The 26,437-nt window shown below is 44.9% G+C and overlaps 1 protein-coding gene across 3 annotated transcripts in view; it reads left to right on the top strand.

Annotated features, from left to right (window-relative positions):
• UHRF1 (ubiquitin like with PHD and ring finger domains 1) overlaps positions 1-26,437 on the top strand; it is a 28,472-nt gene that overhangs the window by 443 nt on the left and 1,592 nt on the right. The window contains exons 1-16 of one of the 3 annotated variants that reach the window (XM_061601480.1): positions 3,831-3,934; positions 5,771-5,934; positions 11,778-12,041; positions 13,108-13,283; positions 14,473-14,688; positions 15,029-15,138; positions 15,673-15,859; positions 16,492-16,615; positions 17,235-17,342; positions 17,888-17,992; positions 18,859-18,965; positions 20,560-20,722; positions 21,320-21,457; positions 22,732-22,837; positions 22,944-23,101; positions 23,666-23,764. In XM_061601480.1, coding sequence (XP_061457464.1) covers positions 5,782-5,934; positions 11,778-12,041; positions 13,108-13,283; positions 14,473-14,688; positions 15,029-15,138; positions 15,673-15,859; positions 16,492-16,615; positions 17,235-17,342; positions 17,888-17,992; positions 18,859-18,965; positions 20,560-20,722; positions 21,320-21,457; positions 22,732-22,837; positions 22,944-23,101; positions 23,666-23,764 — 2,214 coding nt within the window. In that variant the 5' untranslated portion in view covers positions 3,831-3,934; positions 5,771-5,781. Of the gene's footprint in view, positions 1-3,830; positions 3,935-4,091; positions 4,184-5,770; positions 5,935-11,777; positions 12,042-13,107; positions 13,284-14,472; positions 14,689-15,028; positions 15,139-15,672; positions 15,860-16,491; positions 16,616-17,234; positions 17,343-17,887; positions 17,993-18,858; positions 18,966-20,559; positions 20,723-21,319; positions 21,458-22,731; positions 22,838-22,943; positions 23,102-23,665; positions 23,765-26,437 lie in introns of those variants that run through there. The other 2 variants (XM_061601478.1, XM_061601479.1) reach the window with 2 other exon arrangements.

Below are 26,437 nucleotides of genomic sequence, written 5' to 3'. Positions count from 1 at the left end.
AAGTATAGCCTTTAGTGGAGGCTGATGTGACTTACTCCCAGGTAAGTGCTGCATAGGATGGCAGGACGTTTGCAGAGGGGATTGGCAGCCTGGGCGGGTGGATGGGTGGGGAATAACCCCCTTCTTCAAAGTAAGGGGGGTGTTATGAATAGAAAGAAAAATAGAACTATTTATTGATTGCAATTTTCTCTTACTTTCCTCCTGCTTCTCAGTTTTCTCCACTTAGAGTGTGCAAACTTTATTTTAATTTCTCCTTATGGAATCAGATGTTACAGCCTGCCCTTCTAAGGCAATTGCAATGTTCAGAGGAGCACAGGTCTACTGAGTTGAGTCAAAACGGGCTTTACTCGCAGGTCAGACTGCTGCTGCTTCAGGGTAGCTGACAAGCTCTGGAAGGAAGGGCGGGGTATAAATGTAAGAATAAACAAACAAACCGCAACATGTATTCATCAAACCTACTCAGAGTAGACCCATTGAAATCAATGGGGGCAGTAAATATCAGCTCCGGTAATGTCTGTGCACTAACTTCTATGTCATCCTTATGGAAGAATGCAGCGCTGAGTCTCTGCATGGTTTCCTGGGAAGGAAGGCCCTTTGGATTTACTGGGATTTTGCCTCCCAGAGGCTCATGCCTGAAACCTGTGAGACCTGCTGCTAGTCAGTGTAGACAATGCAGCTTCCTACCTTCCCACCTCCTATCATCCCTGAATGTTAGCCATGGTGGCTGCTGGGCACTTGAAGCTGACAGCAGCTGAGAAGGAGGACTATGCGTTCCGCCGTGGCCAACCTACGTTGCAGGGCTTTTGTGAGGATGAAATGGGATATAATCCCCACTCCCTGTGATTCTGAGTCTCTTGGAGGGAATGGTCAGAGGTCAGATAGAGGAGCGCTCTGCTGCTAAAAAAACCCAAAACTTGGCAGGTGCTACTGCTGTGTGTGTGCTTATTGATTAAAAATGGATTTCCAACGCTTATTTTATCAGCAGAGGGCTCCGCGGGAACAAGCAGGGCTGTTCCTATTGCTGTTCCTATTTATAGATAACTTCAGGAAGGGCTTGGCTTGCAGACAAACTGGTCCTTCGAGATTTCCTTTTTGCAGGCAGGAACAGGATAAAGGGCCACTAATTAGCCCCTAGAATGCAGAGGCGGCAGACTTGCAGATCTGGTTCTGCTTTTCCCAACACGGCGCCCTCCAGATGCTGTTTTGGCCAACGTGTCAGAGATGATGCAAGTCAATAGTCCTCATAATATTTGGCCAACGACCAGGTCCCCAGGTCCCTGAGAAAGAGAAAGCCCTAGATGTTGTGGGGCTCCCATTCCACCAACCAGCATGTTCAGTGGGCGGAGATGCTGGGAGTTGTAGTGCCACAGGTTTCCCATCCGTAGGGGTGTACTGTATTTTATTGCTTCATTCGTTTCTTAACAAGAAATGCAAGAAATTAAAAGCATCAAAACTGCAATTGCAAATCATACGGCAACCAGCACACCGCATTACAATTGCTGCGAAGACTGTCAGCAATTTTCCAGTGATCTGGCGGGCGGGGAGGGTACAATGTTTGGGAGCCACTGCTTTGGGGGATTTATTGATGAAAAAAAATTGGAGGAATAGGAGGTCAAACAACCACCATCACCCAGTTTGTATAAGCTGTGATTACGCAACTCAGAAACTTGTTTTTAATGTCAGGGATGCCTATATAGGCTGCTTCTCATAGCAAAGAAGATGTTGGACTACAATTCCCATCACCCCTTTCTGTTGGCCATAATGGCTGATGGGAGTTGGAGTCCAACCCACCCCACATCTATGCAGGTTTAGGATTGATTGTAAGAGAAACTTTATTGGGGATGGTTGCAGCTTAGTGACAGAGCACCTGCTTTGCATGCCACTGAGCTATGGTCTGTATCATTTGCACTTTGTTTCTCTCTGACCATAGAATCATGGAATGGTTGAGTTGGAAGGGTCTTGTAAGGCCATCTAGTCCAACCCCCTGCACAATGCAGGAATCCAATTTAAAGCATCCCCTACTGGTGTCTGTCCAGCTGCCTCTTGAATGCTTCCAGGGTTAGAGAGCCCACCACCTCCCTAGGTCCTTGGTTCCATTGTCATGCCTCTGTAACAGCTAGGAAGTTTTTCCTGATGTTCAGCTGAAATCTGGCTTCCTGCAACTTGAGCCCATTACTCCGTGTCCTGCACTCTGGGACCTCATTGCTTGCATGCCATCTCCCACACCAACACCCTTATATCCTTCCCAACTAACAACAGGTCACTCATCTGACAAAGTGGGCTTTTGTCCACAGCAACTTAAGCCGTAATAAATGAGTTTGCCTTTAAGGTGCTCGAAGACTTTGTTTTTGTTGTCCTTGTTTTTGACAAAGGAAAAGGGCCAAGGCCATAGGTCTAGTAGATTTGCTTCCATTCTTATGCGGATCACCAAAAAAAGGACACTGAATCCAGTCCGATGAGTCAGCCACGGCTGCTTGCTGGTGAAATGCTGATCTTGGAAAAGCGAGATTGGTGGTTGTAACACCGAGACGTATAAAGCAGGGGTTCCCAAACTGTGGCCCACGGGCCACCAGCAGCCCATGAGCTTCATTCAGGTGGGCCGTGGCACATCCACACTGAACATTGTTCTTTAACTAGGTCTTTCTTCTTTTAATCTTTATATTGCATTACAATTTGACTATGGAATGCAAATGGTAATACAGCAGAATTATTTATTTATAATTGGTTTCTTACATTTATATTCCTTCCTGCAAGTTGCTCACAGTGGCATGCATGGCTCTCCTGTTCCCAACTTTACCCTCACAACAACCCTGTTGGGTAGGTTAGGCTGAGAGAGAGAGAGAGAGAGAGAGACAGTGAATTTTGTTGCAACAGGAATATTTTAATTTTCAACAGTGTAATTGCAGAAACTGCTTACATAATCTCAACTATTATGATGATGATGAAATATTATTTACATTGTTATAACAATTGAATAACAATGTTGTTACTATAGCGATGTAATAATAATAATAATAATAAATCTTTATTTTTACCCCGCCCTTTTTCCAAAACTGGAACTCAGGGCGGTTTACAATATGTAATACTTAATAATAATTTAATGACAACATTATGAAATATTATTACATTGCTATAAAAAAAGGTAAAGGTGTCCCCGCACTTATAGTGTGAGTCATTTCTGACTCTTAGGGTGACATCTTGCGATGTTTACTAGGCAGACCGTATATATGGGGTGGGATTGCCAGTTCCTTCCCCGGCCTTTCTTTACCCCCCAGCGTATGCCGGGTACTCATTTTACTGACCACGGATGGATGGAAGGCTGAGTGGACCTCGACCCCTTTTACTGGAGATTCGACTTCCTCCTTCCGTTGGAATCGAACTCGGCCGTGAGCAGAGCTTCGGCTGCGTTACCGCCACTTACCACTCTGCGCCACGGAGGGTGCTATACCAACAATTTAATAACAATTTTATTATTAAATATTACATTGCTATAATAACAGTTTAATAACTGTTATTAAATGCTACATTGCTATGGCAACAATTTAATAACACTTATTATTAGATATTATAACTTTGTTATAGTAATAACTTAATAACTACTTAATAATGATCATAATTGTTGCTGTTGTTATTTATAAATTAATATTTATTATTCAGACGCTCATAATTGTTGCTGTTATTTATAAATTAATATTTATTATTAAGATAACAGAATTGCAATTTTTAGTGCCTGTCGCTTTAAGCAAGCAAACAAACCACTCCGGGCAGCCCTTCTCCCCTCTCTTCCTCCTCCCCCTCCTTTCTGCTCTCATCTACATAACATCGCGAGAGCCCCGTCCCATCCAATCCTCGCGCCGGGGCGGTTTTTTTCAACTTTTTTCCCCTCTCTGTGGCGCGCACCTTGAAAAAGTCCGCGAGGAGCCTCTCTGCTCAGGTTTGGAAGAGCGCAACCTAATATGCTTGCGGGGAGAAGGAGAAGGAGGAGGCGGGCTTTGGGGGAAAAACGGCAAGCGGCCAATGGGCTCCGCCGCTGCCTGAAAGCGCAGCCAATGAGAGAAGGAAGAAGCCGGGCAGGAGGCGGGGCGGCTGGGAGTGTATTTTTTTTAAAATATAGATGAGGGCGCGAAAGAGGACCAAGACAAGGCTGAGGGCGGCCGGCTGGCTCTTGAGGGGGGCGGCTGAGGTGGGAAATAGGCCCTCAGGAGGGATTTGCCCCGGGAAATAGTGTTATTTTTGGGGGGGGGAGGAGAGGGGAAAGGAGGCGGTTATTGGGGAGTCCTTAAAAGTGAAAAGTGTCGGTCGCGTGGCGAACTTGTGGAGGGGCCTCTGTGTGTGTGTGTGTGTGTGGGGAGGACAAAATGGAGCCACAAAGAGGGTGGCAGCAGGCAGCCTTTTTTTTGAGGGGGGTTCTTGCTGGTTCAGGAGTATATTTTGGGGGGGTTTGTGAAGGGGCTTCAGGCTGGAGGCGTGGCAAAGAAGTGTGTGTGAAATATGGGGGAGGGAGGGAGGGAGGGGATATGGAGGGGCAGGAGGAGTGTCTGTAGATGGGGGGAAGCCTGGAAGGGTGAGATTGGGGGGCTCAGGAAGTGGGTGAGGGGAGGTTACTGAGGGCTTAGTGGGTGGAATATAGAGGCACAGAAAGGATGTTTTTAGATGGGAGGGAAGCCTGGAGGTGTGGCACAGAAGTGGGGTGGTGGTGGGGTTCATGGGGCGGGAATGGGGAGAAGCTGGGTGGGTGGCTTCCGGAGGAGTGTATGGAGGGGCAGGAAGGGGGTTTGTATATGAGGGTGAAGCCTGGAGATGTGGTAGGGAAGTGGGGTGAGAGTGTGGGTGTTCTTGGGAAGAGAATATCCAAGAGACGGGGAAGTGTTTGTGTAGGGGAGTGTGATGGTCGGACTTAGGAAGTAGTCTGGAGTGGGGTTCTAAGGGGCATCTGAGGCGGAGTATGGAGGGGCAAAAAGGGTGTGTGTGTGTGTGTGTGGTAAAGTGCCAGGTGGGCTCCCCATTGGGGCATCTGGCTGGGCACTGTGAGAACAAGGTGCTGGGCTAGGTGGGCCCCATTTGGTCTCATCCAGCGACCAGGCTCTGAAGTTCTTATCAGTATGATGTCTGGGGGGAGGGCAGTGTGAGTCTTCTCAGTTGTATCCAGTTATTTTCTGCTTGGAGTAGACCCATTAAGATAAATGGGCCTAATTTGGTTGTGTCCATTAATTTCAGTGAGACTTCTCTGAGAAGGACTAACATTGGCTACAACCCTCTTTTTTTAAAAAAAAAGAAAATTGCAATGAAAGTAGAAAAAGTTACTCTAGAATAATTGGTCTGCTAAATTGCTAACAGAATTGTTTATGTAACATTTCTACTAGTAATCTGGATGTCATGCTGTTTTGAAGGTTATTTTGCTTTACAGGTTTTTTTATTTTTACATTTTTTCTTCCCCTTCACCTTGTAACAGTATAACATACATCTGAACAGTTATTACAAAATTTAGTTTTTTTTAAAAAAAGTTGACAAGCAAATAAATATTGGATGGAAGTGTGCATTTTAATACATTATGAAAATACAATAAACACTGTGTATGAAGAGTTCCACATATATCTAAAAAGAGAGGCAAAAATGGTACTCAAGAAACTGAGGGGGGGCAATGACGAGAGAAGCTGTAAATAATTTGTGCATTGTCTGCGGGAGAGGGTGGCACATCTTCCCATTCCCTTCTTCCACATTTTCCCCTCCCATGTGTGTAATCTTGTCCTTTGCTTGTCCTCTGCCCAAGGTACAGCCACAATGTGGATTCAAGTGCGCACCATGGATGGAAAAGAGACTCGTCGAGTGGACTCCCTTTCCAAACTCACCAAAGTGGAGGAGCTCCGGCAGAGGATACTTGAAGTGTTCCGGGTGGCACCTGACAGACAAAGGCTCTTCTACCGGGGCAAACAGGTACCCATCTCCTGTTGTTCTTCACTCTCCCAATTGCCACTGTGTGCTTCCCTGGTGCCACTAGATCTTTGTGTGGAAATGAACATATAAAGACGCAGTTGAAAATGAACAAATGACTTTTAAAAAGGGAGCTGTGGGTTTGCTCCAGCATTTTAAACCTGCACATACATGTTAAGCTTGAGTTGCATCTAAAATATAGTTGCAATGAACAGCAGTGTTCTAAATAGGCCCATGGCTTTCCAAGGCAGCCCCTGCTGCTGATGGATATGGGAAGATCTGCTTCTTAACACAGCCAGCACTGAGCGCTGCTGGAGGTGTTGTGTCCGCAGAGTGGAAGTTGTGCAGCGTGAAGCAGCTCCTTGGTTGTTGGATGTCAGTAGCAGCCAAGGCTTGAAACTTGTCGTTAGGTGGACAGCTTCAACGGCCAATGTGGTGTTTAGAATGAGGATGATGTGAGCCTCTGGCTAGTAGATTTGACCGAGAACTTTTGAACCAAGTTTGTTGCTAATGTTCTTAAAAGGGGGGGGGACCCTCCATAACCCTGAATTGCACTGCCATCTAGCGACTGTGTTTAAATGGTGCTTTGTGCTGGTGCATGCTCTTTTAGTTTGTTCTTTGGGAATCAGCCCAAAATATCTGAAAGTACTTGTTCCCTCTGCTGGGCTGTGGCTGAAATTGGTGTTGTGATGTTAGCTTGGCATTCCAGAATGTTTTTTCTATTTCAGTCCTAGTAAATGAGATTCAAAATGATATATGAAGTTTAACTGTCTTTTTTAGCTAAATACAAATAAATATGTTTGCACTTAGCTACTATTCTGTTTTCCTTGATGGTGTGTTCTGTGAACTTAAAAAGCTTGCACGCCCCTCCAAATGTTAGAAAGACGTGTCTTGCATCTTGTTGGCTCAGTTATCCTTAGAGTCATCAGATGTTTAGGGCAGGGGGACACCAGTATGCTGACGATACGATGCTCTGTTTCTCTATAACATCTGAGTTAGGTGAGGCCATGCAAGTTTTAGAGAGGTGCCTGAAATTTAGTGCTGGGGTGGATGAACGCCAATAAACTTAGCACGAATCCTGGCGAGATGGAAGCACTGTGAATGAGCAGCTCCCACGTCTGGGAGAAAGGTCAGTTGTCTTTTCTGAATGGCATTGCACTCTCTTGGGCAATCGTTCTCTGTGGAGAAGCAAGTAGGTGCTCCTGGATGTAGTTTTGTTGCTTGAGGCTCGGGTTACCTCAGTGGCTAGGAGTATCTCTCGCCAGCTTCAGCTGGTGTTCCATTTCTTGGATAGGGATAGCTTGGCTGTGGTCATTCAAGCATTGTAATCTTCTGGATAGACTATTGAAAAGTGCTCTATGTGGGGCCACGCGTGAGGTTGGTTCAGAAGCTGTAGCTGGCACAGAATTCTGTAGCCCAATTGTTTTGTTGGCTGTCGACAACATGTCACTTGTATTAAGGGAGCGGTGATGGCTGCCAGTAAACTGTCCAGCTATATGCAAGGGCTTACAGTTAGTATATAAAGCCCTAAACAGCCTGGGGCAAGTGTACTTAAAAGCTTGCCTTATTCTTTACATCTTTGTCCAACCATTGCGAGGCACATCTGGCAGCGTCAGACTGTCATCAACAAGAAATTGTGCATTTAGTGTGATGGTACTTTACTGGAGTTAATAAGCAAGCCTTGTTATGAAAACGATTTATATTTTTTCATAACCTAGTTGTTAGATGACCTGTTCTGTACTTCTGTTTCTTTAATGTATTTTGCTTTGATGGCATTGTTATATTGCTTTGGTTGTAATGTGAGGTTTTGTACGCTGCGTAGATATATTTTTAATGTGACTTTGCAGTACAGAAATGAATAAAATAACTAGTTCATGAGTGTGTTCAAAATGAGAAGGAAAGTAGCTCTGATGTGGTTAGAGAAAAACCTATTTTTTGTAGAGGCCTGGGACAAGGAAGTGCAGGGAAAATGTCACATCACTGTTCAATGTGTTCATTGTCTTCTGTGTCCAGAATTCAGGGTTCTGTTTTTGATATAGTGACTTGGTCCTTGTCTACGCGGGTGACTGCTTTCTCTGTTGCCACCTTATACACCACTGGGACAGTTGAGAGGTGTGTATGTGTCTGCCTGACCCTGGAGAACCATCAAGGTCTGAGCTTAAGATGGTTCAAAATGGTTGCAAAGCCCTTCAAATGTGGGTTGTTGGTGTTTTTATTATCAGGCTTTTGTCTGTTTAATTTGGCATTTTACACTTGCTGTTTATACATAATTACATCCCTTGACTCTGTAAATGGGAGGATAATTTCCCTTAAACCAGCGATTCTCAAGCTGTGTTTCAGGGATCTCTGGTGCAAAGGCCACTAATTCTGGTTAAGTTTCCCTGAATGACTGCAAGGAGCCTCTGTTGCTTTTCTCTGTAATGGACACCACATGGGAGTATAGTTCTCAGTGGTGACGTCAGAATGAAATGTACACCCAGAATAGCCGCCCTGGGCTCCTACTGGGAGGAAGAGCGGGATATAAATCTAATAAATATATAAATAAATAAGAGGGATGGGGAATCTGTAGCCTCACAACATGTGGAGGGCTACAACTCAAACCATCCCTATTGGCCATGCTGGCTAGGGCTGATGGCAGTTGGGAGTCCAGCAACGTCTGGAGGGCTGCATGTTTCCCATCTCTGCTCTAGAATATGTCCCTGACTAGGAACACAGAAACTGAATCATACCTTGTTCCGTTTGCTTTGCATTGCCAGTAATGTAGTGAGAGAGGAGTCAGTCCAGGGTCAGACAGACAGGGGTACCTCGGCAGGCAGTCCAGAAGGGAGGCAGTAAATCTTGCTGAAGGCAGTAAATCTTAAAATCCTTTCTTTTAGGCTTCTTTTGGGAGCTTTCTTCCTCTTCCTCCTCCCAAATGAAAGAACGCTCTGCTCCAGCTGCCAGTTACATGAGAGTTCATAATTGAAGGGAGGCACACTCTGCCCTCTTGGCACCAGCCAGGTGTCCTAGGGCCACTGGGGGGGGTAGCATGCTGTGCCTCCCTAGGAAGAATAGTGAGGTGGTGGTGGCCCTGCCCCCATAATTGGCCAGCGAAGGAGCAGGTGATTCTTCATTCCTTTTCCTTCTTCATTCCTCTTGTGCCCTGTCTATTAGGTTGTGAGTCTGGTCTTGTCTATGAATATATGTACAATACTTTACAAGTTTTTTATTTATAAGGTTTCTTACCCATCCTTCACTATAATGTCCCAGAACAGGTTACAACAATATAATATACAATTAAATTATGAAAACAACTAAAACTGTTCCAGCCACAACAGTATAAATTCAGCAAAAGAGATGGGTTCCACAAAGCAAACTACCAACTGTCAAAGGCCAGGATAAAGAGGTGTGTCTTCAGCATAGCTGCTTTGTAAGGGCAAATAATACTAATGATCCCTGACCACAAGCCAGGACAGTGGGTTTGATGTTCCTATTTGTAGTCTGATATTAAACCACAGTTTTCCAGTTTGCAAGTAATGGGAAACTAGTTTAACAAATCTTGAAAGTCTTGTATTAGCACAGATGAAAGGAGGGAGCATGCAGGCATAGTGCTCAGTCTTGGTCCAATAAACCATGATTGGACTGAACTGAATATTTTCTGAAGTGAACTGTGTCCCATAGTGTAGCTATAGGTTCACTTAGAATGTCTTCCCTCTGTTCTCCAACTTAAGCAATTGTAGCATTTTACTGCAGCTGTTAACGGTTTCACAGGATTGTGAGGATGAACATTTAATAATTTTAAAGCCTGTATTGTACATAAAAAAAATATCCATAATATATTTTTGAATATCTTGCATTAAACCACTGAGGGTTGTCATCTGGTAATTTAAATTGATGATACCCAGTTCTATTTTTCTCTTACATCGGATTGCTAGGAGGCAGTAGAAGACTTGAACCGATGTTTGAGGCCACTAAAGAACTGGATGTGGTGTGAGTGAACAAACGTCACAAAATAACACAGAAATCATAGCTAAAGTTCTTAGACACAGAGATTCCCGAGTCTTAAGAACATCTTGGGATTATCTGACTGGGATGGAGATCAAGTTATGAATTGATGAAAGAGCATTGCTTTGATGAGCTGTAAAAACCAGTAGCTGATACAACAGATGTATCCAAAGGCTTGTGTTATGCACCTAGACTACTACTTCCTCTGGGGGTAGGCACGATTCTGCACAAACTTAAACTTGTAGTGTAGAACAGGTGGAAAGTTGTTGGATGCAAATGAGAAGAGTGGATGAGAGACTCACCTTAGAAAGTTTTTTTTTAAAATAGCATTGTCTTGCTGACTACTTAAGGGTGGATTGTCTTTCAGGGGAAAGGAGATCTCCCCCCCCCCCCAAGGTCAGTCAGGGTGCAAATGAATGGAGTAATTGGTCTTGGTAGTTCATGGCAAACATTCTTTCTGAGTTCCTGCTTCATCATGCAGAAATGAAAATGAGTGGAGACTTCTGGAGCTTTGGATGATAGGAGATGCATTTCACATTGAGGGAAATACCTGTTCATTTCAGTTTTTAAATGCCGTTCTGTTGGTCACCAACTGCTGGCCAAGGTCTATTGAAGTACTGTTTCCAGTGTTATGCATATTCACTAAATGATAATGTGTGTGTGTGTGTGAGTGATATAATATATATATATATATATATATATATATATATATTGACCCTGGCTTTCTTTAGAGATCTTGCTGTTGTATATGCCGCTTGCTGAGGAACTTGTGCAGCCTGTACAAAATGGTGTCATAATCACAGCGTGTTAATTGACTTTCTCTTGGCTGAGAGCATCTTTCTGGGATTTATTGTTGTCTGACAAATGCATGTGGACATCCTTGTCCCAAGATGTGTACTGTAAGTTGCTGGATCAGTGGAAAACTTTTGCAAGCTAACTGCTGTTGCCTACTTTCTGGTGGGCCAATATGAACCCAAATTGTTGATGAAGACCTATAGACTGATTGTGTGTGTGTGTGTGTGTGTGTGTGTGTGTGTGTGTGTGTGTGTGTGTGTGTGGCAGACTGACTAGGTGTTGTGACAATGGATGCAACATAGTGGCTGTGGTCCACAAGAGCTTATGCTAGGATAAATAAGACTCCGTTTTTTAAAAAAAACCAACCAACTTCAACTATATGAGGAAAATTACACCCTAGGAGTGGTGGTTCCACCATGAAAAATATTAGAAGTGTATATAGTATATAGAGTGTTTTGAAAGTGCTTTATGTGCCTAAGTAACTCAGAACTGCAGGACTGGCGTTGAGGTAATAGCTTGCTTTAAGGCTGCTGCAGCTGAGATTTATACAGGGGACTCTGGTTCTGGCTTGTTCTCAGTAGCCTGAATGTTTTGCTTCCTTATCAGTACAGATAGCATTGAAAAGAAATGAAGCATCTCTTCAGTGATATTTCTAAAGATAGTAACAACAGGAGGATATGGTGTGTGAGTTGTGTGGGAAGCTTGCTAAGTACTATAATGAATTCCCTTGGGGTTTGAAAAGAGGACAGTTGTAAAGAGAAGCTCTTTACCGCATATGACAAACTTGTTCTTCAAGAAGCTGGTTTTGTTGGAAACTTTTTCCTGTACTTGGGAATGGAGGTTGACATCTCAGGCTTGGTACAACCAACCGTGCACAACATTTTGTTTTAACTTTGTTTAGTATATTTACAGAAATGATGGCATGAAAACTAAAACTGAGCAAAAAAAAAAAAAAAAAAGATTTTGGCCCACTTCAAATAGCCGTAGCCTTTTCTCTGCTTGGGTTGTGTGTTAAGCTGTTGTATGTTGTTATGTGACTAGTGGCTGGTCCTACTCTTATTTTACAGATGGAAGATGGTCATTCCCTTTTTGATTACAGCGTTGGCTTGAATGATATCGTTCAGCTGCTGGTGAGACAAAGCCCCACTATCCTGCCTTTGGCAAACAAAGAGAAGGATTCCGAACTTTCCGACACTGACTCTGGCTGCGGTTCGGGCCAAAGCGAATCTGACAAAAACTCCAATAATGGGGAGGGGTCTGTGGAGATGGAGGGGCAGCCCAGCACAGCTGCTCAGACTGATCTGGTGGACCCAGGCTTTGGATTCTACAAGGTGAGGGGGCTTCAGGCTTGAGTTTAAGATTAAATTTGCAGAGCTGTTATTCTAAGCAAAAGTATGTGTAAGTTCTTAAAAAAAATGTTGGAAAGACTGGGTTTTTTTGCCAGTCATTGAACAGTTTACACAAACAAGAACATGAATTATTGCATTATTTGACACTTCTAAATAAGCAGGCAGCTTTGTCTAAAAACAAGCAAACGATCAAGATGAAATAAAACCAGGTCCATAGCTACATCGGATACATGTTAAAACTGAGCACTTTATCAGCTGCAGTGTGAAAAAAAGCATAAAAAGGGCTGTTAGTCGTACTCTGAGGAGACCCACTGAAACTGAAGGATATGACTAAGCAAGATCACTCTTCTGAGTAGAGTATAGTTTGATACAACCCAAAATGTTTATTTCTGGATGGACAAATTGAGGGCGTATCTATAGTACAAATTTTTGGATTTGTATATCAGTTTTAGCTGTTGTAGCTTCTGAGAGAAGGTTTTGAAATTATAGTTGGCATGGGCATGATGGCAATGATTTATTTACAGTAGAATTCTGTATTAAAAATCCCTAGCCCCCTCACAAAAATATATTTCGGGAGGTTCTGTCTATTCAGACACACTCTTGCCTCTTCACCAGAAGGTTGCCCATGAAGGAATGTGGCCCTCTGGCCGGAAAAAAATCCTCAGCCTTGCTCGAGGTGTGTTCACGTCCACAAGCTTTCCTGGTTTTCGTCTTGGAGGTGCCACAGACCCTTTGCCGCCTGTCCCAGCCATGCTGTACATAGGCCGCCTATGATAGTAACAGAGTTCGTGCCCAATTCTTGTCCATTTTTATTACTTTTATTGCTGTTTTGATGTTGTGATACTTATATATTATGACTTTGTACATCGCTCAGAGTGGCTCGGTTTCCAGCCAGATGGGCGATAAATAAATCGCAGAAATAAATAAATACTTTTCAAACGATGGGCACAGTTTTACCTTTTGGAAGGGCAACATTTTCCCTCCCCCCCAAGATTAGGCTTATTTAAGAGCCACCAAATGGCTTGACATTGGGCTTTGGTGTTGTTAGATCAATGAGTTGGTAGATGCCCGTGATACAAGGATGGGAGCCTGGTTTGAAGCTCAGGTTGTCAACGTGACCCACAAAGGAAAAACGGCCAACAAGGCAAGTGACAGTGATGAGGAATCAGATCTGCAAGAAGCCATCCCTGACGAAGACATTGTATATCACGTGAAATACGAAGAGTGAGTGATTTTTGTTTTTTCCTTCCCTGGTGCCTTTAGAACAGCAGTATTTGGCAAGTGACTTGCTTGTGATGGTGGCGTTAAGCCTAGCATTGAATTCAGGTGTAATTAGGCTCCACACTTGGTGTTTGCCATAATAAATGTGCTGTTGCTAGCCTCCAGACACTTTCCCAAACTTGGGAGCTGTAGAGGTTAGTGGAGACTGTGCTGGAAGTGGCATGATGATCCCTGCCCCGCTCCATCCAGCTCTGGGAGTTGTTTTGAAGCACCTGGAGTGTCTTGGCTGCGCATGACCAAACAGGGAAGCCCCTCCCCCCGCCACTCCTCCGTGCTCCCTTTCGCCTGGGAAAGGCAGGGAAGGGGGCTTTCCTTTACTGCTAGGCAAGGCTAACTTTCTCTTTCTTTCTTGGCTCAGTATGGGCCACTTTACTGCTGTTTATATGTTGCAATGGCTGGCGTTCCTGTTCCTTGCAGAAATGATTTTTCATGGCACTTTTCTCCAAAAGGGCATTGTCTCCAGGAATGTGACTGCCTCTATGTTGCCATTCAAGCCATGAGAATAGGATTAGTACAGCCATGACATTCTGGTCAACATGACACAAATAACTGGATGTTATTTTTTAAGTTTGTTTTTATGTTTTATGTACACAAACACAGACAAAAAACAAACAAGTAACTGGATGTTTGCAGTTCTTGCTGGTTATATAATGTGGAAATGTTTCCAGCACTTAGCTGAGGATGCTGTCGGCATGTGGGCCAAATTCTAGCCCCCCAAAGAGTGCTGGCACGCTGTTCAGTGCTAACCTGGAGACAAAAGAACGGAGGTGAAATTGTCATCTTTTGTAACAGGATTTCCTGGCAGTCCTCTTCAGAGCTGAGGTGCTTACCCAGCACCCCAAATTTGATCCCCTAGGTGGCCCTCTGAGAAACACTCTATTGTACTTGGGCTCCTCCACAGTGACCCACAAAATAGGCAAAAAGTCCTCAAGAAAACCCCCAGTCTTTTCCAAGCTTCCACATTTATAGTGCAGGCAGGGACTGCTGTATCTTTTACTCTGTTACAGTGCTTGGGAAAATTTAGGCGCTTTATGTAACTGATGGTGATGATTTAAGTCTTGGGTTGTTATGGTAGGTTTGGTTATGTTAACTTTGTGGGATTGTTCTCTTCAACCCCACCATGCCGATGAAGCTATCCAGAGAATGGTGTCATCCAGCTGAGCTCCAGAGATGTACGTGCTCGTGCCAGGACAACTCTGAAGTGGGACGAACTAGAAATAGGAGATGTTGTCATGCTAAATTACAATCCTGATGATCCAAAGGAGAGGGGATTTTGGTATGATGCCGAGATCCTACAAAAGCGAGAAACCAGAACTTACAAGGAGTTATATGCCAAGATAGTTCTTGGGTAAGTGAAAGAGCCTGAGCAGAATCCATCTGCCAAGCCTCCAAAGGAAATGTTACTCTGGGCCACCTTATTTCACGCTGTCCGTGATCAGCCAGGGATGGGACAGGCAAAAGATTTTGCTGTGTTGAGTGAGTTGTAGAGGGACAGATCACTATCAAGTTCCAAGATGCATCCATGCACCCACCCATCTTTCCTTTTAACATGTCAGAAGGGTTACATATATCTCTGCTCTGACTTGCTCTCTGTAGCCCTGGGGATGAGGGGATTGTGTGTGTCAAAATCTCCAGTTTCGTCTCTTTCTTTTGTGTGTATAGCCAGTTCTCATATCCGTTCTTTCTAGGGATACTGGTGATATCTTGAATGATTGCCGGATTACTCTTGTGGATGAAATCTACAAGATTGAAGAACCTGGGTGTGCTATTCCGCTCACTTCTGAAAGCCCAGTAAAAAGTGAGTCTTATCACTTCCGTTCTTGGAGATGCCTCCCTCTTGAGTGCTAGGACAGGTGTGGGGAACCTTTGGCGTTCCAGATGTTGCCAAACTGCAACTCCATCATCCCTGGCCATTGGCCATGCTTGTGGGGACTGATGGGAACTGTAGTTCAGCAATGTCTGGAGGGTCAAAGGTTCCCCACATCTGCACTAGAGGATAGCTCTTGGCTGGGGGGAAAGAAAGACCTCCTGAGTCAAGAAAGCAGTCCCTGAAATTTGTCACTAGCAAGCTGTTTTCTCTTTGTTCCCAGTGGACGACACGTGGCTCTTCACCACCTTCATTTAGTTATCGGACCAAATAGCCATAGATAACCATCTTCTCTGAAGTTGTCTAATTGGTTTTTAAAAGGCTGCCTCAGCCATAGGCATCTTGTGGCTGTGAGTTCCATAAGCCATGCCTCTTGTGAGGCAAATTCAGAACCAGCACACTTTGTGGCTTGTTCTCTTTGGTCCATTCAGCACGGTGTGTTGGTGTGTGCTTCCTTTTTTACAGGGCAGAGTGGGCCTGTGTGTAAGCACTGTAAAGACAACCCTAGCAAAACGTGTCGGATGTGTGCCTGCCACGTGTGTGGTGGCAAACAGGATCCTGAGAAACAGCTGATGTGCGACGAGTGTGACATGGCCTTCCACATCTACTGTCTTAACCCCCCTCTTAGCAGGATACCCGATGATGAGGACTGGTAAGTCTCAAAGAACGAGTTCAGTTCAGGTGGACCAGGCACAGGGCCTCAAACAACAGCTGAGCTGAACGTTCTCTGAGTTTGCTTTTAGGTTTGAAAGTACTCATTTTGGGGGTGGGAGACAATATCCTGGATAATCTCTTAATCTTGCCCTCCTCATGGCCGGTTGAAGCCATTCTGTCGCCTTCCTCTCCCCCACCCCAGATTTGCGATCTCTTTCTTTGTTCCATATCCCTTAAGTAATTCCAGACAATACTGGAAAAAATTGAAATCTTGCCTAACAATCAAGATCTGGCTATTTCCTGATGTCGCTAAAAGCAAATGAAACCTGTTAGAGTTAAGGGCGGCTTCCTATAAAAGGTCACCCTAGCCAGTCATGGATCACAAATAATGAAGGCAAAACAAAATTAATGCCAGGCTCACTGTGCAGTAGCGTTGACTCTGTATTCTAGCAGGCTTTGACCAATCGTGAGGAAATTCTCTAGTTGGCCTTAAACATATGAAATTGTGGGAGCAGCTTTTAACAGGATCCCCCCCAGTACTGCAGATTAAAAAACAGTCTTAGAAGCAAATGCCTCCCCCTTAAAAATAATTCCTGTTTGTTTCTTAAAAACTTTTTTTTATATAACTAGGTATTGCCCTGAATGTCGCAATGATGCCAGCGAGGTGGTTTTGGCTGGTGAGAAGCTAAAAGAAAGCAAAAAGAAAGCCAAGATGGCCTCTGCAAGTTCATCCTCTCAGCGGGACTGGGGCAAGGTAGGTGTATCCTGGCTTGACTTGTCTTGGCTGTCCTGCAGTGCCAGTCTCCAATCCAGCAAGCGTGGGAGCCTCCCTGGGACTGATGCGCACACGGTTATGTGGCCCAGCCAGCACAGAAGTATCTCGCGTCTTTTCTCATCTCTCGGAACTTGGCATCCACAATGGGAACGTTCACAGAGTGACAAGGCGGCGTCCAAGGAGAGTGTAAGCCACAGCAGCCTTGTTGGTTGCAGGAGGTGTCTTGGCAGCCACCTTGTCTTGGGAGCCATGTGCGCAGATGAAGTTGCAGCGTCTTGCTTTGAAAATATCTGCCTCCGAGCCACGTAGGGCCAGCATTAGTCATCAGGCTTACGTCTCCTGTTGCGGAATGGGCTAACCTTAAGTCGGGTTGCTTTGTAAGGGCGTTATACAAATGAATGTGATCCCAATTCCCCCATTTATTTATTTAAGGTAATTATATCCCCCCTTCTCATAAGCCACCAGGACGGTATACAGCATATTTTATAGATGTAAACGTACATATATATAAAAACTTAAAGCATTACACACGCACCCAATCGATCAGTGGGCTAATTTGTCTCAATTTCTCTTACCTGTGGCTTATATTTTTTTTAAGGGCATGGCATGTGTAGGCCGCACGAGAGAATGCACCATTGTCCCATCGAACCATTATGGGCCGATCCCTGGGGTTCCAGTTGGAACCATGTGGAAGTTCAGAGTCCAGGTGAGATGCTGTGTCTGCCTGAGAGGGTGAGAATACCTTGGGAACAAGGGACAGCTACTATTTATATCTGGAGGCAAATCAGCAAGAACATTCTCGAATCTGCATGTTACTCCTCTAGCCACAGATGCAAGGGCTGCAAGCAAGTGTGTGTGCTGCCACTCATTATTAGTTTTTGATTTTGTGGCCCTGTCCCTTTTCTGCTTGGGAGGGGAATACTGCTTTTATTGTTGTCTCTTAGTCACCTAAAATGTGAAGGGCTGTTGCACTTGTATAGCATGCTGTCTGCATCTCCACAAGCAAGGGGAAAGGGGCAGCTATACCCTGCTTGCTGCAGATGGAGCGTGGCACTGGTAGCTTGGAGGTGATGAAGCAGGCGGAAGTGTCCTAAGTTGGTTATTGCTGCAAGCTTTGCCCATCTCTTCCTCTCCTGCCCCTCAAATGCGGTCCTTTGGTAACGGAATGCTTCCATGTGGGTTTGCCCATTCTGGAACTGTCTGTAGCAAATACAAACCCTTGACTTCTGTGTGGGCGTGTCTCCATTTTAGGTGAGTGAGTCCGGTGTCCACAGACCTCACGTCGCAGGTATTCATGGCCGAAGCAACGATGGAGCTTATTCACTGGTCCTGGCAGGAGGCTATGAAGATGATGTGGTAAGTGAGGAGTGTGTGCGGTAGAGAACGTGTCTCGTCCGCTGCTTGGTGACTTGCATATTCAGTAAAAAAAAAAAAAAAATTTAACAACAAAACAATAGTTTAGTTTAATTTTATATCAAAGTTCTTGGGTTATATGTGTATTTTATATGTTGTATTTTACTTGATTTTGTACGCCGCCTAGAGTGGCCGCTGACACGGCCAGATAGGCGGGCTAGAAATTTATTATTATTATTACTCCCCCCCACCCCCCCTGAGAGGCAATAGTGAGAGGTTAAGGGCCAGTGTGGTTAGTGGTTAAAGTGTTGGACTATGACCTGAGAGACCAGGGTCCGAACCCCACATAGCCACGGAGCTCACTGGGTGGCCACTGCCTCTGAGCCTCAGAGGAAGGCAGTGGTAAAACCACCTTTGAACCCCGCTTACCATGAAAACCCTATTTGTAGGGTGGCCATAAGTCGGGATCGACTTGAAGGCGGTCCATTTCCAAGGTTAAGGGCTGCTCAGGTTTGTTGTGCACTCTCTCTCTTCCTATATGGATTATAGGTGTCTGTAGACACACAATATAATATATAATCTGCATAGTCACAGTGTGGCAGAGCTGGAATCAAAACTCCTCTTGAATACTGCCGGTTTGGGAAGGCACAGTAATAATCATTATAATAATGTCTGGGGTAGGCCATGTATGTTATTTGAAACAGAGCTGGAAAAAGCCTTGTAAAATTCCTTGGGTGCCATAATATTTTTTAGTGGAAGTTGGTAGAGTTAGGCAAATATCAAAGAGTTTTTAAAGTGCCGTCGTCTATTTATACCGGTGCCTGAGTGATCAGCTCATTGGGGTTTTGAACTATCGGAATGTATTTCAGGATCATGGAAATTCATTCACTTACACGGGAAGTGGAGGTCGTGATCTTTCTGGGAACAAACGCACGGCTGAGCAGTCTTGTGATCAAAAACTTACAAACATGAACAGGTGAGAAGAACAGCAGGTCCCTTCTAAGGGATTTCCAGAAAGTGTAGAACTGTGAAAGCGTTCCTGTCCTGTGAGCAGGCTTAACCCGGGGGGAGGCATGTACAGGTGTTGCACAGTAGTGGCTCTTGAAAATGTCCCTACTTTGTTGACCCTTGTGCTAGGTTGTCTGCTTTTCCCCTCTTATTATCACGTGGGAAAGGCCCTTTGAGCAGCGTCTTCCCACTCTAGAACCCATCTCTCTTTGCCTCACATTTTGCATTGCTAACAACACTGAAAAAGCAGCTAGCCTCCATCACCATGTAGGGGAAGCATATGAAATTCTTCTGGCTTTTTGGTTGGTTTCACCGAATCCTCCTCTTTACTTCCGCCTACATACTTTGCTTGTGGGCTTCCTAGGGGTATCTGATTGGTCAGTGTGAGGGGAGCAGCTGGATTTTGGGTCTGGTCCAGTGGGGTTCCTTCTGTCCTTAACCGTGGTGTATCCTGGGATATGGGAAGACAAGCTACTTAGAAGCCTTCTGCCCTCATCCCAATGATATACAGTAGGTGTATGGGGAATCTGTCACCCTCTGGATGTTTTTTTAAAAAAGTATTTGTTTTTTGGTAGGCTCCTTTATATTACGTAAATACTTTACCAAATACAAACACCTCAGCCCAATGAACAACTAAATCATCAACATCATCAACATAAAAATTAACAATTTTGGGGAACTGATGTTGTATAGCACAGAGGAAATCAAGCCGGGGTGAAGGGAACCTCAGGCCTTGGGGCCAAATATGGCCCCCCAGGCCTCTCTGATTCGCCCTTGGAAGTCTCCCCAGGCCATACACCCTCACAGGTCCGGCTTCACGCCCAGAGTTTCTGCCTGGCTGGAATATGTCTAACTCTGATCAGGATAGAGAGGCGTCTGTGTAGAAACTAGCCTACTTACAGAGGGGGGAGAAGTACATTCATTGCTCTGCTCACTTTTGCCTCTGGACTCACCCACCCTTTGCATGTGGCCCTCAGAAGGTTGCTCGGAAGGGGATACGGCCCTTGGGCTGAAAAAGGTTCCCCACTCCTAAAATAAAGGGATGATGTTAATTAAGACAGATGTAGGAACATGAAATTGAAACACATAAAAACAGAGAGGTTGTCATGAGCTCTAAAATCCCATAGAGACTGTTGAAAATCAATTTTGTAGATTATTAGCTTTGTTGCAGGAGACGAGCTTCTGCCAAAGTGTGCAGAAGCCCTGTGGTTGTTCTTTGCCTTGTAAGTTGTGCGTGGTCTTTTTGGATATAGCAATGTTCCGTATATTTTTATACCATAATGAAATATTCAAGTCTTTCGGTAATTTCCATTGTTGTACAATCGAGAGTTTTGCAGCAGTTAACAAAAAGAGAAGAAGTTCTTTGACTTTGATGCCTGCCTTTTGTATTTTCAAATACTTCCATCATCCCTGACAATTGGCTATGCTGGCTAGGGCTGATGGGAATTGTGGTCTAGCAAGATGTGGAGAGCCGCAGGTTCCTCATTTCCAACCTGGTCGGAGCCAGGGCTTGGGTTCCCCATGCAATTACCTAACGCATCGTGTTTGCTTAACTTTTGCAGGGCTCTGGCACTGAACTGCAGTGCTCCTATCAATGATAAAGAGGGTGCAGAGGCTAAGGACTGGAGAGCTGGCAAGCCAGTCAGGGTGGTGCGGAACGTAAAGGGCGGCAGGCATAGCAAATATGCTCCTGTGGAGGGGAACCGATATGACGGCATATATAAGGTAAGAAGGTCTGCATTGCATTGGTTTGTATCAGTGTGGTGTGATGTGGATTTGAGAAAGGAAGTGGAATGCTCTCCCCAGCACCATTCCTCTCTATTTTAGGTGCCAGGCAAAGAATCTTCCTCTTTACGCAGGGTTTTGGCCCTTAATGTGTGGGGTCTTAGCTATTGATGGCCTCTTAGTGGAGTGGGACTCCTTTATTTTGTACTGATTTGTTTTTAGAGGCTTTTAAAAATTGATTTTGTTGCTTTTAACTGGTTTCAAGGTATTGATGTGTTTTTAGATTTCATTGATTATGTTTGCTTAAACTGGTTTTAATGTAAGTTGCTTTGGGTCACTTTTGTGAGAAAAGTGAGTAATAAATATAATTAATAATAAAATAATAATTCTGTGCCCCCCCTCCCCCCAGTTAGGGAAGCTATGAAGCTTGCAGCCTCTCAGTCTATCCTACCTCACAGGATTAAAATAAGGGGAGGGCCATGTCTGTAGGCCACCTTTGAGCTCCTTGGGGGAAAGGTGGGATATAAACATAATTGTGCAGATAAATATACATAAATAAATGGGTGGCATCTGAACCGCTCTTTTCTTATTTTAAAGGTTGTCAAGTATTGGCCTGAAACGGGGAAATCCGGCTTCTTAGTGTGGCGCTACCTGCTCAGGAGAGACGACGATGAGCCAGCCCCTTGGACCAGGGAAGGGAAGGAGAGGATGAAAAAGCTTGGCCTGACCATGCAGGTGCGCTGTCCCGCGACAAAGCGCTGAGAGGCTTCAGAGGGTCATGGCAGGCAGTGGTGCACTTCTGTGCAGTACAGTGGAGGACGTAGCCTCTCTTTCACGATATGGGCATTCAAGCTTACTAGCAGTCTATAACTCAGTAGCAGTCAGCAGCCAGCCTTTCTGTTGGGCAGGCCATCGTAACAGAGCAAGGTTATGTTACGTTTCTCACCCCTTAAATGGCTTTAAGAGTATAGGAAGAGCCCTGCAGCTGGATTGGGCCAAAGGGGACCCCATCTAGTCTAGCTTCCCGTTCTCACGGTGGCCATCCAGATGCCCCCAATGGGAAACCTGCAAGCATGACCCCCCCCCGGTGCACTTTCCAAAAACTAGCACTCAGAAGCATACTGCCTCCAACTGTGGAGGCAGAGTGTAGCCATTGTGGCTAGTTGCCTTTGATACCCTTATCCTCTGTTAATTTGTCTAATTCTCCTTGAAGCTGTCCAAGTTGGTGGCTATCATTGCCTCCTCTGGGAGTGAGTTCCATAGCTGTGTAAAGAAGTCCTTTCTTTTGTCTGTCCTGAATCTTCCAACATTCAGCTTCATTGGATGTCCACGAGTTCTAGTATTGTGAGGGAGGGCGTTGTTTTGTTTACCATCCTCCTTGTACAGGAGTGCACACACCTTTCAGGTGTGCTTGGTTTTTGTTTTGTAAATACCCATTTAATGTCCTGTGTCCAATGCCCATAGCTGGGAAACCTTCAGATTTTGAGCAGTATGTTAGCCCCATGCAGTGATTAAGTTAGGAACTGCCCTAGCAGTGAACTGTTGCTTCTTTCAGTAGGGAAAAAAAAAGTAGAAGTTCTTCCTTCAAGCATAAGAGCTACAGTGAAACATGTTTAGATTTTGACAGAAGATGCTGAAACTTTTACAACACCGCTGTCTAATTGGCACCCTAGTATTAGAGCTTTCATGGCTATACATTTCCCTTTACACTTATACCTCCCATTGCTGCAGATACACCAGTGGAGAATGTAACCTTTCATTTGTGATAATGACATCAGTAGTCCTTGGCACTGGCAGCAGCCAGAGCACTGCTGTGGCTGGTGGGTTTAGGTTGTGCCGCTCAGCAGTTGTGTGGCAGGAGGAAGGAATCGCAAGATCCTTTCCCATGAGATTGCACCAAATCTCCACCTAATCCAGAATCCCATTCCCAGCAGTGGCCACTGTTGAGATTAAGGGATGTTTCCCCTGAGTGCTGTGCAAAGGCTAACCATGTCGCGTTTCTAATTCAGTATCCCGAAGGGTATCTGGAAGCTGTTGCAAACAAAGAGAAAGAAAACAGCAAGAAAACAGAAGAATTTGAAACGCCTGGACAAGGGAAACGGAAACGGAAATCTGGTAGGTATAACTTGTCTAATGGACTTGGCTACAGTTTTCCTCTTCGGAGGCTGGCAAGCAGAGAACAAGAATGTAGAGAAATCCTCACGACCATTCTCATTTCCAGGAAATGAGACGGACCTTTCTCTTTCTCCTGCTGGCACACCCAAGAAGACTAAAGTAGAGTCCTACAAGCTCACCTCGCAGCAGAAAGCCCTCATTAAAGATGACAAAGCCAATGCCAAGCTGTGGACTGAAGCACTAGAAGCTCTTAAGGATGGGCCGGTATGTGTGAGGCAGGCGCCGCTCCTCCGGCATTCTGTTTGGCTTGGCTTGCCTTGAACGGGTCACCTGGTATGCACGTGCAGCAGGATGAAGTGGCAGAGCCCTTTAAGGTAGCAGAGAGGCCCGTGTCACTTCAGAGCATAGATGGGGGAGAGCATTTTTTTAAAAAGCCCACATTTTCATTTTTTGAAAGACAAAGTAGTCCAAGTAGAAATCTGCCTGGGAGAGTGTCTGGGACTAGGTCTTCCTGTATGTCTGCAGGCAGTTTTTACACAGAGGACATTTCTGTCATTCTGCATCTGCTCCTTCATCCTGAACCGGAACCCTCTCGGTCTTCCTCCGACTCCCAGATCCATGCCTGCTGCTTTCCCTGGGTTGTGTCCAAATAGGTCCTACTTGGAGTAGGCCTGCTGAAATTAATGAACCTAAGTTAGTCGTGTCTAATCCCAGCCTGGGTCTGTGTTGGGAACTACTTCAGCTGGCATGGAATGTTTCTGGCAGCAGGCGTAACGGGGGAGCAGCAGTAGCGGCACTGTAACTCCGCCATCTCCTTTCTCATGGCAGAAATTCCTGAACAAAGTGGAAGAAACTTTCCTCTGCATCTGCTGTCAAGAAGTGGTGTTTCGGCCAATCACAACCGTGTGCCAGCACAACGTATGTAAGGTGAGTAGCTGTTGCACATTTTTCATGGCTGTGCCTCTTTTAGAATGTAGGCTCTTCCTATAGCTGTGAGGGATTTGGCTGTTTCTATAATTGTAAACGCCCAATGTTATTATTATTAGTAGTAGTAGTACCTGCTCTTCGCCAGAAGGTCCCGAGGTGATTCACAACGATGTAAAACAAAACAAGAATAGCTCTGGGAATGTGAGCTTACTGTGCAAGTGACCGCGGTTTCACCAATATGCAGAGCCAGAGTCTGCAGAAGGGGCATGCACCTTGGACTACAGTTCCCATCATCCCTGACCACTGGCTTTGATGACAGGAGTTGGAGTCCAACAGCGCCCAGATGCGCACAGGTTTTCCTGTGGCTGAGCACACGTAGAATAAAGTACCAAAATGGAGTGTCTTATATTAATGGTCAACCTGGCAGATCTAAGAGGCCACTGCCATCTTCTGTTGCAATCTCTAAGATCAAATGAGAAGGTCCTCCTTAAATGTACCATTGATTGGTCAGATCAAGTCTGCAAGGGTGCATAGATGCGCCCTCTTGGTATCCTCTTCTCCTGGAGGTTGTAAAAAAAAAAAAAAAAAGGAAAAGCCAGCTCTGCAAAAGACCTCTGGCCAGTGATCGCCTGGTCAAGACTGCAAAGGGTTTATAGATGGGCTGCCTTGGGATTCTCTTCCCCTGGAGGTTGTAAAAAGAAAAAAAGCTCCGCAAAAGACCTATGGCTCTTGGTGGCAAGGGATTCATTCATTCATTGGCGATCACTCCTGGCTGAGTAAGGGACTGTGGAGGCCAGTTCTGGATCCACACAGCCTCCAGATGGAAGATGGTCACGATGAGGATTTAGCTCGTTTGTCCTTTGATAATGGCTGACCTCCAATTGGGACGCTCATGGGCCAAGGCTTCCCAGTTCACAGTGCTTACGTTGTTTCTGAATGACAAGATACCAAGGGACAGGGGCAGATAACATCATATTGGCACAATAGGAAAGGAGATGGTGTGCTAAGGTAAAGATCTGCAGTCTAGTCTTTCAGGCTAGACTATGAAGCCTATGAAAAGGCTGTGAGATCCATAACTGAGGGCCCTCTGATAACAGCCCCTTCACTCATTTCAGTCTCCCGCTTTGTTTTTTTTAAAAAAAAGGAATTGTTGGCTGAAACAAGCTGAAAGAGCTGTTTCCCTCAGGCAAGACCTGGCCTCATGGCTTTTGTCCTGGGATTAGTGATACTGTAAATAGTTGCAGGGTGGAATTCACAGGTGAATAGAGCGAAATTGTGACCAGTAGATGGCCTAAGAAAGGGTGTGGCTGAAATATCCCCGTGTTCCTTGTTTCCGCCTAGACTTTGGCTGTTATCTCAAAGTTGTAATGAAATCTTGTGTGTGTGTGTGTGTGTTCTCGTTACCTTCCCCATAAGAGGTTGGTTTAAATGCTGTTGTGCATGACAAAAGACCAGAGCCTGGAAAAGTTACTTTTTTGAACGACAACTCCCATCAGCCCAATCCAGTGGCCATGCTGGCTGGGGCTGATGGGAGTTGTAGTTTAAAAAAGTAAATTTTCCAAGTTCTGCAAAAGACGTACAAGTTTTACTAATAAAAACTAGCCAATGTTTGGAGAGATTAAGTACAAACTTTATATATCCAGTCTCCTATACGAGAAATGCATTGGCATAGCTTACTGTGGATGGTCGTCTTTGCTCTCCCATGCCAGCTTGAAGGCTGCAATGCTTAGTTTTACCAGTTTTATCACCAAAGCAGAATGTTCTTAAAGCTGTAATTAAAAGGGGATGTTATCTTTGATGGGTGTTGGCCGTCTCTCTCAGTGCATGTAATCAGCAAGGGGGTGCGGAAGGGCTGAATCTTTGATCTCTCTTGTTCAATGTACACCCTGCTGACAGCTGGCCTCCACTTATCACCCATTCAGATTTTTTATTCTGCAGAGTCTGGAATCTTACCTTAGAAAATTGTTTTCTTAATGCATGGGTGGAGAGGTTCAAATAATCTTTGCAGAAATATAGCTTTTCTCCAGGGTTTCAGGGAGAGGAGACATTCCCAGCTCTACCTGGATGCGCCGGGGATTGCATCTGGGATCTTCTGCATGCAAAGGAAGCAGTCTATCTCTGAGCTATGCCCTTTCATGAGTGGAAGCTATATTTTCCCCCAAGGAACATGCTGCACTCATATTTAGTTTCTTTTTTTAAACAAAGAACTTTGCTTTCATGCTTTTGGTAATCTGCAAACAATTAAAAACCAAAGCGCCCCCTTACATCACAAAAACTGATGCTTATTAATGCCACTGTACAGAATGAATAATACAAGAGGGAAAAAAACATATTAACTCTGTGCAGCCAACTACATAGAGAAAATTAAAGGGAAACTGTAGGGGGAGGGGTGAAAGTTGAAGGGAGTTCCTGCTTTATGCACTCTTAAATTAAGTAAATTAGCCACTAACCTGCATTTGTCTAAGATAATGTATCCCAGCTTCCTGTTGAGTCAAAAATGGCAGACAGATTTGCAAATGTTGCAGCAGAGTGTCCGAGTGTCCTGATGCATGTACTTGTTGTAAGCTGGAAAACTGTATCTCCTCCCCCGCCCACATCTCTTGAGGTGTATAGCAAAACCCTGTGTTTTTGAAGGGCTTTGAGCTATTGAGCTGTTTCATACGGCATGTCTTC

This window comes from Rhineura floridana, chromosome 18 (assembly GCF_030035675.1).
Source record: "Rhineura floridana isolate rRhiFlo1 chromosome 18, rRhiFlo1.hap2, whole genome shotgun sequence".
In the NCBI taxonomy this organism is placed as follows: Eukaryota; Metazoa; Chordata; class Lepidosauria; order Squamata; family Rhineuridae; genus Rhineura; species Rhineura floridana.
This window is presented reverse-complemented; position numbering and strand designations above follow the sequence as displayed.